General features: G+C 39.0%; 1 protein-coding gene across 2 annotated transcripts in view; it reads right to left on the bottom strand.

Annotated features, from left to right (window-relative positions):
- The window catches only part of igf2r (insulin-like growth factor 2 receptor), a 52,587-nt gene that overhangs the window by 3,546 nt on the left and 35,160 nt on the right, over positions 1-13,881 (bottom strand). The window contains exons 34-50 of one of the 2 annotated variants that reach the window (XM_023265523.3): positions 13,204-13,363; positions 11,996-12,104; positions 11,191-11,272; positions 10,908-11,041; positions 9,469-9,618; positions 9,202-9,360; positions 8,842-9,052; positions 8,176-8,328; positions 6,243-6,477; positions 5,633-5,769; positions 5,123-5,240; positions 4,278-4,424; positions 3,920-4,104; positions 1,574-1,760; positions 1,319-1,465; positions 1,150-1,219; positions 13-291 (exon numbers count right to left, since the gene is read on the bottom strand). In XM_023265523.3, the coding sequence (XP_023121291.2) occupies positions 13-291; positions 1,150-1,219; positions 1,319-1,465; positions 1,574-1,760; positions 3,920-4,104; positions 4,278-4,424; positions 5,123-5,240; positions 5,633-5,769; positions 6,243-6,477; positions 8,176-8,328; positions 8,842-9,052; positions 9,202-9,360; positions 9,469-9,618; positions 10,908-11,041; positions 11,191-11,272; positions 11,996-12,104; positions 13,204-13,363 (2,663 nt within the window). The remainder of the gene's footprint in view (positions 1-12; positions 292-1,149; positions 1,220-1,318; positions 1,466-1,573; positions 1,761-3,919; positions 4,105-4,277; positions 4,425-5,122; positions 5,241-5,632; positions 5,770-6,242; positions 6,478-8,175; positions 8,329-8,841; positions 9,053-9,201; positions 9,361-9,468; positions 9,619-10,907; positions 11,042-11,190; positions 11,273-11,995; positions 12,105-13,203; positions 13,364-13,881) is intronic. The other variant, XM_035946057.2, reaches the window with a different exon arrangement.

Below are 13,881 nucleotides of genomic sequence, written 5' to 3'. Positions count from 1 at the left end.
GACGATACTCACCTGAAGGAATGCGCTACGATGCGCCGCAGAGTGTCTGGAGAGTCCGGATGATTTGACCACTCGTACCCCCGGGACGCTGAGCACCTCGTCCTCGCTGTCGTCCTCCTGCTCGTCCAGCGAGAATGAGCGCAGACCGTCTGTATTCACCAGCTTGGTCTTGATATGACCATTGCCATGGTTACCCCTGCTGTGCTGGGAGGATGAGGATATGGGAGGGGCTTCGAGCTCCTCCATGAGCCACTCCATCTCTTCTTCACCACCTTCTTCATCCATGTTGACCTGAAGATTTAAAGAAAAGTTAATCCAAACATTTGACACTTTGATTTATTTATTTATTTTGCACATGTGCATATATTAATTTCTTGTGTGTTTTTATTCTTATTATTGTTTTAGTCCGGAACTGGTGCTTAATACATTCCACTGCGCGTTACACTGTGTGTGTGTCTGTGACAAATAAAGGTCCTGAATCTTGACTCAAACACTACAGTTAATCATGTGGATTAAACCACTGTCGCAGTGTTATCACCTGTAAGCGACAAGTGTCTTCTTTACTCAGAATACATGAATAGAGGAGGAGGCTGCTATCCAAATACAATTGCATTGGATGCAGCATCCTTGAAAAGTAAAAAAAAAATCTAAAACAACTATAGGCAGAAATTTGGAAAGGCAAAAGGAAAAAAAAACGCACACACAAAAAAATTTAAAAATACAGCCCTGCTCCTAAAGTCTTCCTTCCCTGAAAATGGACAACATTCATGTTCAGCTTCATGCAGGAATCAGACCCTCTCCTGAGTTACAATACTATGTTTAACCCATTCAGCCACCATATCCTACCTATGAGGACTTTGTTGGTCTGTATATTTTTTCACCTGATCTAGCCTGAAAAGAAGTGTGACTGGCCAAAATCTTCTGTCAAAGGCTAGATTTTCTAAAGCTCTAGAAGGGAGCCAATAGGAGGTATATAAGTGTAGTTTTCTTTCAGATCACCTTAATTACAACATGCTGAAATGTAAGTAAGGGATTTTTCCGCAAATGACAACAAAAAATGACAACTTAGCTGCAATGTAGCAGGGATGAAATCTGGTGTGTTTTATTTGCAGAAACTCTGGGACTCGTATATCCATTTGTTGAACCCACCTTGGAATATTTATAAGAGACCTGGTTTCCTCTTCTACAACAACCAGCAACTTTCTGTATCACCAGTTCCCTAGAAGGATACAAAAAAAAAAAAAACACAGAAGAGATGCATTCACAAAAATCTGCAGAGTAAAAACAAAAATCCAGTAAAAGATGGTTGAGGCCTCACCTCCTCTCTCTCTTGTGGAGCAAAAGCCCCAGCAGACAGACAGTCAGACCCACCAACAGGAGGCTCAGAACGCCCCCCACCGCCTGGCTCCGCCTAGACAGAGCTGGAGCCTCAATGCCGTCATCAGATGACTCTGAATCAACAGTTCTGCAAGGCAATTCACAGAGAAGACATTTATTTACTGCTGGCGTTTGGATTACAAGCTAAATTCCAGATGTTTTCTCAGTAGGACTAAAAGTGATAGTGTTCACTCACGTTAAAACACACACAGCATTTGTGTGCCACACAAACAGATACTGGCATTCATCGGTCTCCAGCATAAACTCTGGGATGCCGACGCCTGCTGACGGGTTACAGTGGAACATGATGGTGGATGAAACCATTTTGGTCTTCTCCCGGCCGCACTCTGAGTCAGAGGGCACTATCACATCCAGGTTTCCTCCTAATGAAGAAGCAGAGGCGTTAATATGCTCACATTAAATGTTATGTGTTGCCATACTGTGTAACATGTTAGCGCAAATGACAGCATGATTAACGCTAAAATTAATAATGATAACATTTGGAAGCAATGCTTTCAATAACAGGAACGTTACCTTAGCAACAGCATGTTTAGCCCTTACTATATGTTTTGCACCTACTGATAATAATAGTCACTGACTGTCACTTCAAAGCCATTTCTAAGCTGCTGCTCCACTCTGCTAAAATACTGATGTTATAACTGCAACATTGTCTGACAACCTCACCCCCTCACCCCTCCTCCCCAGCAGTGGTGTGCTGAAGAGGAGGGTGCTCTGAGCGTGACAAAAACAGACTCAACAGAGTGATAAAAAGAGGCAGCTCAGTCTGTGGCTGCCCCCTGGACTCCATTGAGGTGGCGGGAGAGAGGAGGGCTCTGGCCAAACTATCATCGTAAACACCTCCCACCCTCTGCATCAGACTGTGAACTCCTTAAGAAGCGTCTTCAGCAACAGACTGTTACACTCTAAGTGTAAGAAGGAACGCTTCCACAGGTCCTTTATTCCAGCACCTGTCAGACTGTACAATGCTACCTTATAAACTTCACTGTGTACTGTTTAATACTGCACTTCTTCCCCTTACACATGCATTCCACCTACTTAAGCGCAATAACTGATACCTCATCCTCTTGTATATAGTCTTCTACATAGTATTTAAATTTTTTTTTTTTTTAAAAATCATCTGTATATAATGTTCTCTGCTTATTTATGCTTGTACTGCCTTTATACTTATTCTTTTGGAGCTGCTGTAACGGTGAACGTTCCCAACTGTGGGATCAATAAGGTTTATCTTATCTTACCATCCACATCAGCTAAAAACTACAGTTTTGCTGTAAATTTGGCATAATTTCCATATCAAATTATCTTCAATGAGAATGTTAGAAGGGACGCAATGTCCTAGTCTCATACTCTGATTGACATCTAAGTTGGCGGTTGTTTGGTCAGCTGTTTTGCTCTGAAAATTGAAAGACAGACTCTTGGTGTGTACTATGTTTACCTGTATACAAGTTTCATTCTTTTCTGACCTCGTGTGACACTAGATCTAGATATCTCTTGATCACTCATGTTTTTATTGTCTTGTATAGGCCTCTTCAGAAACCTTCCAATTAGTTTACAATAGCATATGAATACATGTATAGGAATGAATATATAAAAATTAAATCCCGGGCTTGCCTAAAGAAAGTATTATGGTGGATTAATGGTTCTGTATCGGTGTCTGTTGAGCAGCACCTATGCAGAGTGAAGAATTGTAGAAATTCAATCACACAGTGTCTCTGGATACGTGCCTGTGTGTAGTCTTTAACAAGCCAACAGTGTCTTGCCCATCAGTGATGGCACTATGCATAGGATGAATGCTGACTGGTTCAAAGGCTGCCTTAAACCGGTTTGGGTCAATGTCAATGTATTTATAAGCCCTGGTTATGACTGCTGATGCAACAATCCTGTAATGCTCTCCGATGTCTGTCCATTATTTCTAATCACCAACTTCACTGTTTTCCGTGGCAAAGCAAAAAACCAAAAGAACCAACAACAGCACAAAGGCGAACAAGTTTAGCCTACATTTCCATTTGTTCCACAAATTTGTCACCCAAAGTAGCCCAAAGTGGCAACCACAACAGGCAGATGGCCTAAACTGAAGAAGACACTTGAATTGTTTATTTATGAGCTCAAAATGCTTCTATCTACATAAGCAATGCAGGACAATGAATAGGTCTAGAAGAATGAGCTCTCAATGTCACATTACCTGTTTCTCATATTTCTAGTCCACAAATGTACCAGATTTCAGGTTTCTATGTAAAAATAATTTTTTACAAATACAATTTAGTAACAAAATAACTAGTAGTAGTAATCAAAATAGAATGGGAAGTAGGAAACCTTTAAATTGATTGAATTAATAGTGATTACTTATAAAATTCTAATTTTATATCTTTCTAACTTATGAGTTGCTGCAGGAGGGTATTGATGAGTAAGTTAAGACAAGAAGACCAGGCCTTGCAAGTAGCAAAAAAAATGTTTTTCACACCAAGAATGTCTCAAATGTTGTTGTGTAGTGAGAAATGGAATATTACACTATGTAATAAATCACCTTTAATGTAGTACTTTGCTCTGTCAGAGGAGCCTATCTTGCGTCTGGTGGGTCCATTGAGCTTGACCTGGCAGATGTTGGCACCAACACATTTGGGCAGGGAGTTGTTTTTGAGGCCAGACAACTGGATGTGGTAGATGTAGCGGTCACCGTTGGGTCGGATGTCTCCAGATGCTTGATGGTGGCTGAGAAAGAACAAGTAGACCTTAACAGAAGGTTGTCTGATTGAAGTAAACATCATTTTGATTCTGATCACACTGTTAAGCGTGTTTCTCCTTCCCAGAATTAAGCCTTCAGAGTCTAATGGGCGTAGTATTAGCACACAGGAGTAGATAGGTGGAGATAGTCCTCATGTTACCTGAAGTAGAGTGCTCCCAGACTGATGCTGGCTCCAGTGTCTGGAACCTGGATCGTCCCATTCACCATCTCCACCTCACGCTGTTTCACTGCACAAGCCGAGCGAGTCTCCCAGCCAATCACAAACTCACATGATGCCTCATCAACCCTGCTCACAGAGACACACACAGATACAAGATGATGTGATAAAGGCTGAATATTTTAGATGCTTCAGAAAGCCAGATTTAGGACTTTGATTACCAAGTCAAGTGAGTTTAAAACCCAGAACAACGTGTATAATGTGAAAGAAAGACAACAAATGAAACATAGACAAGTTATATTGTGATTAGTAAAGTAAATAAATCTCATTTATGTACATTTTTCATATGAATCAAAAGATGGTGATGGCAGATAAAGAAAATATAGAGGGTTGAAAAAAGACAATTTTTACACTCCAGTATAAAGATTTTATATTGAATTTCGCCAACGTGACTGTGAGTAACATTACATCTGCTAAGGATTGCTGTTTTGCAATGCACCTCAAATGACGCTTTAGAAAGAAATTTTAACTTTAAAGACAAACACTCAGTTCTGTCATTAACTGGAAGTTACGAATCCTGTAAATCAATGTTTTTGTAGAATGTGCTGTATTGTCTGTTTTTGCATCACATATGGTGGTGAGGATATTCTCACTGCATGTGTGAATGGTGCAGTATTCTGTTTTGTTTAATTTCTTTCCCAAAATCTTACTTGAAATTTTCTCCCTATGGAATATGAAAATTTAGAACTACATATATGTGAAGTTAAACTGTTATGCAATTGAAAATAGAAAACTTTAAAAGCTGAGATTACTGGGGTAGATGTTACCTGATGAGTGCTGGGTGTCCAACTGTGGAACCACAACTCAGCTGGATCACTGTCTTGGCCTTCATGCCGTTGCCACAGACATCATCTCCTGCTGAATAGCTGACAGAGATCTTTCCGTCTGCAGAAGAAGACAAGTCTTTTGAGAATGAATGAGGAACTTTTTCTAAGGCATAAAATACAAAAACAGCATTAGAATTACTAGAAGGAATAAAGAAGAGCACACAGAAGGGCTACAATGTTGTCTGTGCCAAGAGCAAACAAAAAAATAACATCGACTCAAATAACAGATTTTTGTATTGTCTCCATTACCTCAAGGACTGCACTGTTTTCAGTTATAATAACAGTTGCACAAAATCCCATAAAATAAAAAATGCTGAGAGAAAATGTCAATAGTTTTTGTTAGCATTTAAATGGTGAATAACATACAAATGTTGACATTGGGACATTATCACTTTGCCCGTCAAGAGTCCAACATGAAGCATAGCAAATATATCTGGCTTGTTTGCCCACCAGTGTAGCTCATTGTCTGAGTGTAGACTCTGCCCAGGGTCTGAGCCTTTCCTGCTGCTGAGCGTCGGCACACGGTTGCTCCTTCTGGACAGCCAATGACTCCACCGTGGATACCCTGACACAGGTTGATGAAATACCTGAAGCCGTAAACACAAACCAGAGAAAAGTGTCATTTTGTAAAGATCCAGGAGGACTACAGCATGCTGTTAGAAACATGCCTTGTTTAGAGAATATTTTTCTGACAATTAGGATTTTTGCTGTAGTACACTTCAAAATTAACTGTACAAATGGTTTATTATCTGGCACATTTCAGGTGTGTCTACCTTATTTGAAAATCTGATGTAAAAAATGCTAAGTTACATGTCTTTTAAAAATGTGCACAGAAATGCATTGTTGCTGTAAAATAATGACAAAAATCAGTCCTCTTAAGTTTATAGAGTTCATAAAATAAAATATCTATCTGACCATATCCTATCACCCCACAGACATTTTTCCCTTTCTGCTCCTTGACTAAATGTAACTCAAAAAACACGTGCTTAAATATATATGAAAATAATCCGAAGAGATAAACATGAAAACAGTTCCTATCTAATACTAAACCCAGACTTACGAATCTCCTTTGTGGCTGAACTTCCATGGCTCAGTGAGGGAGGACAGGGTTCGGAGATCAAACGTCTGATGCTGGCTCACCAGCTTACACTCCATCTTCCTCGGGGGACAAACAGCACTGGTACGCCACTGGAAAGTGGCTGAACACCCGGCTGTCTCTGAGAGCAGCTGTGGGGAACCACGGCCTGCAGACTGGTCGCAGGTAAACAATATAGAGGACTGACGTTTACCAGTGGCTGAAAGAGACAAATGTTTTTTTTAAATTATAAAAACGCATATCACAGGATTGTTTTCAGTGAAAAGAGAAGTAACGGAAAAAGGGAATAAAATGCAACAAAACAAAATAACAAAATTGTCAACAAGAAGTAAGCGCCTGCATTCCTGGAAAGGACGTGACTATCCCTTAATTTAACTTTTTTCTACTAGGTACAGATGTCACAGCTTATTAGAATAGCAATTTCATTTTTTTGACAAATCTCTGAACACACTCTAAATAAACAGTCCTTCTTCTTAAGTGCAGTAAAACACAAAAATCTTGTACCATTAAACATGAAGAAGAAAACTGAAGAAGACATGCCATTCACAAATAAATAGAAACCAATATCTCTATAGTATGTTCCGAGGGTATGGGGAACATTTCAAAAAAGCGGCTTTGTCAAGTGCATCCAAGTTTAACAGCTTTTAGAAATGTTTTGCCTATTTAAAAAGCAAAACAAGGCTTCCTTTAACATTAGTATAATTTTTTTCTCTGCAGCCTTACAGACAGAGAGTGATATTGGACATATACATTGTTCTTTGGCACAAAATTAGTGCAGGTTTATCTATTTTATTCTCATAAACAATTCTAGGTCTCGCTTCTTAGTCTAGGATTAACACTTATATCATCTGGAGCAGTGGTTCTCAGTGTGGGGGGCAAGATCCACCAAAGGGATTGCAGGATAAATGTAATGGACTGTGCAATGCCTAAAAATACACAAAAGGTCCATGAAAATAAAACACAGATAGGATAGGAGGTTTAAATGAATGAGACATAGTCCAGGTTTGTATTGTACAAGTCTGTAGCTTAGAGCCAGAAATGCAAACTGTTGCTTTGACAGTGAGATAAATAAGTAATCATCTGTTGTTTTAACTACTCTGCTCATTAGTTATGTGACAATCGACGTTTGTCTGTTAATCTGTCTGTTAGCAACATTACTCAAAAACGGAATGACAGATTTGGATAAAATTTTCAGGGAAGGTCATAAATGACACAAGGATCACCTGATTAGATTTTGGCAGTGATGTGGCTTATAGTCTGGATCCACGGATTTGTTAAAGATTTCTGTATCATTCTATAAGATCCATAAAAGACCATATGGCCCTGACAGTGCTATTAAAAAAGCATGAGATAATGTGTGCCCCTCTCCCCCCTTCCTTTTTTTGGTGTTTGTATTTATTTATTATTATTATTATTTATAATTTACTTATATAATGTCTTCTTTACTTTTTTTTCTTATTCGGCAGCATGTGTGATGGTATGGGTTGGAGGGTTGTTTCTGATTGTTTATATGAGAAAAACTATTCAAGACATTGAAATTACTGAATCTCGTTGCATATCATTGATGTTTTTCTTGAATTAAAATATGTTTTTAACAAAAAAAGATTCGTACCACTACGAGATAGCAGCACGGTGTCACTGTAAGTATGACTTCAAGTGAACACTACGTCAGCTGCCTGCTGACGATCACATGATTGCGATCTTACTACAAATCCACCACTGCAGTCATTTCTTTGTTTTAACTCTACTTTCCTTTCTATCTCCACCTCACAGCTGCAGTCTATGCCTGTGCCGCAAACATCAAAAGCAAACCTTTAACATTGACTTTTTCAAATTACAGACAATAACTGAGATGTGATTCGAAGTGACCGGACACCACTTGTCCACAAGCTGTCACCTGCACTGCAGAATCCCCACTTTCTGTCCGTGTCATAGTTGCCTGTGGTAGCACACCACTTTTTGCCATCTGTCCTTGCATCTGTGGTGCACTCTGTGTACGACTTCTTCATGAGAATGAATGGGAACACACACACCTCACTCTCAGTGGTCACTAGAACACACAAATGCATCAACTACTTCTTTAATTGCCTTACAAAAAAATATGATCAATAATTAGACTGAATTGTAACATTCATCCTAATAAGTTGTGATCAGAAGGATTCATTCACCCATTAAAAAGCCAAACATCTTCAGATTTGGTCTTAAAAAACATTTTCCCTGCTAACAGCTCAAAGCAATGTTCATTGACAGCTTTAAAAGCTGAAGGTAACCTTATAGTTATTCAAGAACAAAGTCCACTTTGTTCCGAAGCCAAAGAATTTCTACTTTGCCACCAAATTGTCCTTGTACTTTCTGTAATTTGTGGAGATGCCATGTTAGCCTTTGGGATTTTGTCCTTTAGTATTATGTTGCATGTCTTGGGTTTTGTCTTTTACCAATTTAGAAACATTTTGTACAAAAGTTTTTCAGCTTATTACCATAATAACCTGCCGTCTCTTGGATTTTTTTGACATATGCAATCTATGGATAGGTCCATATATTCAGGGCAGTACAGCAAACTTACCAGGTGGGCAGGGATCTCCTCCACCATACTGCATCAGCACAGCCTGCTCTTCATGTTTGAAGACCATTGTCATGGCCTTGCTGATGCCAAATGATGAAGCTGACTTGTCTGAACCAGAACCAGACACTTGGCAAACTGCGCTCTGCTTACAAGCCGGTTCTGCTACTGAGCCACAGACATTGATGTGATACATGCTGGAGCTCCCGTTTACCTAGCAAATAGAAAAAACACAAACAAAATATTACAGCTATTGTAAAATGTAACACAAATTACAGTAAATACATTTCCTCTGGATGAAAGGTGTTCAAAATCGCTGGGATGTAACCTCAGTAGACTGAACTCAAAGCCCATGAAACTCACCTGGACTTCACCAGTGAGGGACGTCAGGTTAAAGGTAAACTGAAGCTGAGAGTCGGTAAGCTGGCAACCGCTGGTGTGAGAAGCATCTGAACAGACTACAGGGGTCGCCCACTCAAATAAATAGACACATTTCTGCAGTCTCAGCATTTGTGGAGAGCCCTGGATATAGATATAAAGGCTTGGTTCAAAAATAAAACAAGGAGATCTCAATCGTCACACAAGCAACGATGCATGTCAAAGTATCTTTATCATAAAGAGCTGACTGACCAGCTCCAGGCCTCTCTGGCAGGTGAAGATGATGGTTGAAGTGTAGGTCTGTGAAGGGTCAGCTGCACACTTGGTGGAGCTATGGTAGGTGATGGACACTTCACCTGTTGCACTGTTGAGCTCCGGACCGCTGGTAGTCCGCCCGATATCCTTTAGAGACAACAACAGAGATTTAAATGGATAAATGAGGAAATGCTGCAAAACAAAAACAATAAAATATTCACCCTCAGTTTAGTCCCTATTATTAGCCCCAATCTGAAATAGCAACACGGTCACTTATTGTTTGCTGAAAAATATACATTCTCATTCACCGCTGTTGTTGTTGTCACAGTGTTTAATAAATTAAACTTAAACAGTAAGGTTCAATTTGAGAATTTTAAATGACAAATGACAAAAAGAAATCTAGAAAAGCATGAGGTCACCTGCATTTCACATTTAAATTGCCTTGTTAGAATCACAAAAGCTGACTTTCAGCAATAAATGAACTTTGATGCTCAAACTGCAGTCTAAATGTCATGAATATACGCACACGTTGGCCTTAACCTAGAAAATCTTTATGGCATGTTGTATCTGCCATTTTTTTGTTGTTGTTGTTGTTTTAAGTTTTATGTTTGTATAAAAATTTGAACCTGCAATAAGTCTCTTTGTGCACCATATGTAACCATCAGCAATGAATCTCCTGTATTGCATGAAAACGGTAAACCAAGAAAAAAGGTGCCAAATGTTTTCACTCAGAACGTTACAGTTCTGAACTGACAGTCCACTGGTTTGGATCAAAGTCACAGTGCACAACCAGTGTGAATGTTAAAAAAAAAACAAACAACAAAACCACATGCTCCTGAACTGATGGTCTTTGTCTTGTCTTGCACATTGTGTGTTCTTCCACTGTGAAAACTGTTGTTTCTTCTCCTGATGGTAGCCGCAGATCCACCTCGACATGAAGGTTGGATCATCCTGGCTGCTGACTGACACAGAAAGTGATGTTTGCTCTTTGCAAACTGCAAACGTGCACCTACCAGTGGTCACAAAAACATATGTAACACAAGTGCTGCTGGCAAGAGCGTGGTGTCACATGGTCTCCTGGCCTGTGACAGTTACTGCTAGCATGTTGTACGTGTGTGACTGTGACGCACTACATACATGTGCAACAAACAGGTTATTGATCACCTCTCATATTTATTTTGTTTTAGTTTTGTTTGTTTTTTAACATAGTATTTGAGACACCAAACACATAGATCATGTCTCCAATAATATCACTTGGTTTCCTCAAACAACACATGGAAATGGAACTACAAAGAGATGTGAACCAAAAACCAGTCTAGAGCTGACCTTTTTGTATTTAGTCAGTCTAATGTCTCTGGTAAGGCAGGTCCAAGTCAGTAGCTTATCTACCTTTTGTGGCAACAGTTTAAAGGAGATTATCTGTCAGCATGTCTCACCACTGGTGGTCCATTAACAGGATCCATACAGACGGCTGCTCCAGGTGGGCAGGTGACCCTAGGGATGGGGTTTAATGGCTGACAGATGTTGATATAAAAGTCTGAAGAGTCATCACTTTGGTCCACTGCTTCATCTGAAAGGACAAAAATGGAGGAATGGTGAAATCAAATGAATTTTGGACATGACTATAAGTAGCTTGACATGATGCATATTGTTTTCGATTTGGTCTCCAGTTATTCCTCCATAATAACATGTTTAGATATGAAGCCTTGGCTCACTGACCTGTTGCTGTGTAGTATCCACTGATATGAATCAGGGGAGTCAGGTCTATCAAAGCAGAGCCATTCTGGACTGAACATGTTACCTGAAAAATCAAATGAAAAGGAATGTCAGTGGTACAACTTTGTAGAGGCCAAAACTGGACTGTAGCCCTGACAAACTGAATAGCAGCTGTTATGAGGCTTCAGGAATTTGTCCATTTTTATATTAGAATGGTATCATTCCTTTATTTAACACAAAGCGGCTGTAGAAAGCTTTCCTCCTTTGTTCTACTAAATTCAGCTGAACTTCAAAAATGATTTTTGAACAAGTGATTTGGAGACAAACCCACATCTCAACTGCACCAAAAAATCTAATCCTACATTCCTCTCTTCTTCGATGATCCTTGAAAAATCTGATTGTAGTTCACCTGCTTGCTTCTCTCAATCAAAATTCCACTTTCTCTGTGAAATAGCCAATTTAGAGCTAATCTGCGAAGGAATGCAAGATGCTTTCCACTTTAATCTGTGGGAATAACTTCTTATTAAAAACACACTTCTTTACAGTATCCTAAAATTATTTAGTGCTGCAGAAAGCCAATATTACCACAGCAAAGAAACTGATAACATCTGTAGGACCATGTTGCACTGCATCTTTTCTGTCTACACAGTTTTCTTCATTACTTGTGAGGCATCTACCTAGTTATGGTAAACTGTGAGTTAGACAGCTAGTTATTTCATAGCACACACCTACAAACACATGCTAGGAGCAGTGACCCTTGACAAAAATGTCCTATAATGTGAACCAAAAACAACAGCTACATACTTACAGGCTGTTCACAGACCAGGGGTGTGTGGAAAGAGAAGAAATGTGTGCAGGTTTCAGAGTTTGAGTCAATGAGGACTGGCTCTGGGGGGGCTGAGCCCATATTAGGTGGCCTGTACAAACACAAATATAATACTCAGAACACAGCTTAAATATTCCATTTGAGTTCTAACAAGACAGACACGATACTGTGCAAGAATGCCATCACACTGTACATTTAATACAATTTAAAACAACTGCCGAAACATGTTTGTTTTCCTTGAAAAAACAAATAAATAAAATGCATTTTGCAATTTCTAAAAGTGAAAAGCACAAAATGTAGTCCCTGTTGCGTTATTTTGACAGAAACGTACGTTGTAATAAATCAAAAACATTGATTATGAATATGCGTCCACTTCGAACTGAAGATTTCAACGGCTGCCAAAAAATGACACATGATTAGAGAAAATTAAGACCAGTTTTATTCAGCATCTTTAAAGATCTGCTCAATTCATGTGTTGACACATTTTAAATTACTGTGCTTAAAATAGTAAATTGAGTCTCACAATAGTTCCAGTCACACCTAGTCAGTTCTAGACATTGGGTTGCTTATCTGCTTAAAGATAAAAGATACTTCTTCTAAAATGGGAAGACTGTTTTGCATGTGACTCATGGTTGTAGGAAAGCCTGAACTAATTTAATACTAAATAAGAAGAAGAAAAATCGTGATCAAGCTCTTAATTTCACATTTTCTTATTAGATCTGATGTGAGTGAACCTTCATATCTCAGCAGATGAATGTAAAAACAGCTGTCTGGGGTCAAAGTCTGCACATGCTGGGCTTGCAATTACTACACAAATCAAGATTTTTTTTAACCTTGTTCATATGTGCATATGGGTTTTTCATGGAAAAACATCTACACGTGATGTAATTTGATGAACAGAAGAGTCTTTGGTTGGTAAATCAATGCAACTAGAAGGACTTTAAAATACAAGCAAAACATATTTAGAATGGAGGGTGACCTTTAAGTTTTGAGCTGTCTTCACCTCAACAATACAGATATGGTTCAACCTTTTTTGAATAGAAAACTGGAGCCCTTACAATCTATATACTATAGTGAACTTCCATTTCGGTTGGGCAGCTGTGGCTCAGTTGTTTGAACAACTTGAAAAAAAAAAAAAAGCAATGAAAACTGTCAATAAATTAAAGAGAAAATCAGAAGACAGGTAGTACCTGCAGATGAAATGGATGATTGTGTTGTGTTTGAGGTTGGGGTTTGCTGGGCAGGGACTTCCTCCTTCATACGAAAGCTCCAGAACATGATCCTTATACGAGAGTTTCCTGCTCACCTGACCGCCACTGACTGCAGAACTGGTATCCTTAATACACACAGCTACAACACAAATGCACAAAGACATTTTAGAATAAACTAATGCAGTTTGCAAATAAATTATGTTCAGACAGCTAAATATCCAGAGACCATGCAAAGTTCTTTGAGATCCAGTATCATTAATGTGCAAAAGCGCATTGATTTTAGTGACATTTGGCTGAAGTTAGAATCATCAATCAATGAGGAAGTGATCGGATTTGACTTCAGCTATGAATCAAAGCTTTCTTATTTAATGATTAGTAAATTTTCAGCATTGCAGAGTACGTAAATGTTGAACGTCGTAGTCATGAACTACAGTACTTATCTTACTCAAAAATATGTACAAGATGCATTTGATAACTTTCTATTGGTGTGTATTCCTTACCAATTAAATATTTCTAAACATTCCTATAATTATAACTGCAAATTGAGACTGACTGTGCAGCCTTGTACATCCTGGGGAAAGAGCAGTCAATGATTTGAGAACTACTAGAATTTCAGGTCTCTCATTACATGTCTTTGGACGCTGTGCGCTGCAGGCG

This window comes from Amphiprion ocellaris, chromosome 12, assembly GCF_022539595.1.
Source record: "Amphiprion ocellaris isolate individual 3 ecotype Okinawa chromosome 12, ASM2253959v1, whole genome shotgun sequence".
Classification (NCBI taxonomy): domain Eukaryota; kingdom Metazoa; phylum Chordata; class Actinopteri; family Pomacentridae; genus Amphiprion; species Amphiprion ocellaris.
This window is presented reverse-complemented; position numbering and strand designations above follow the sequence as displayed.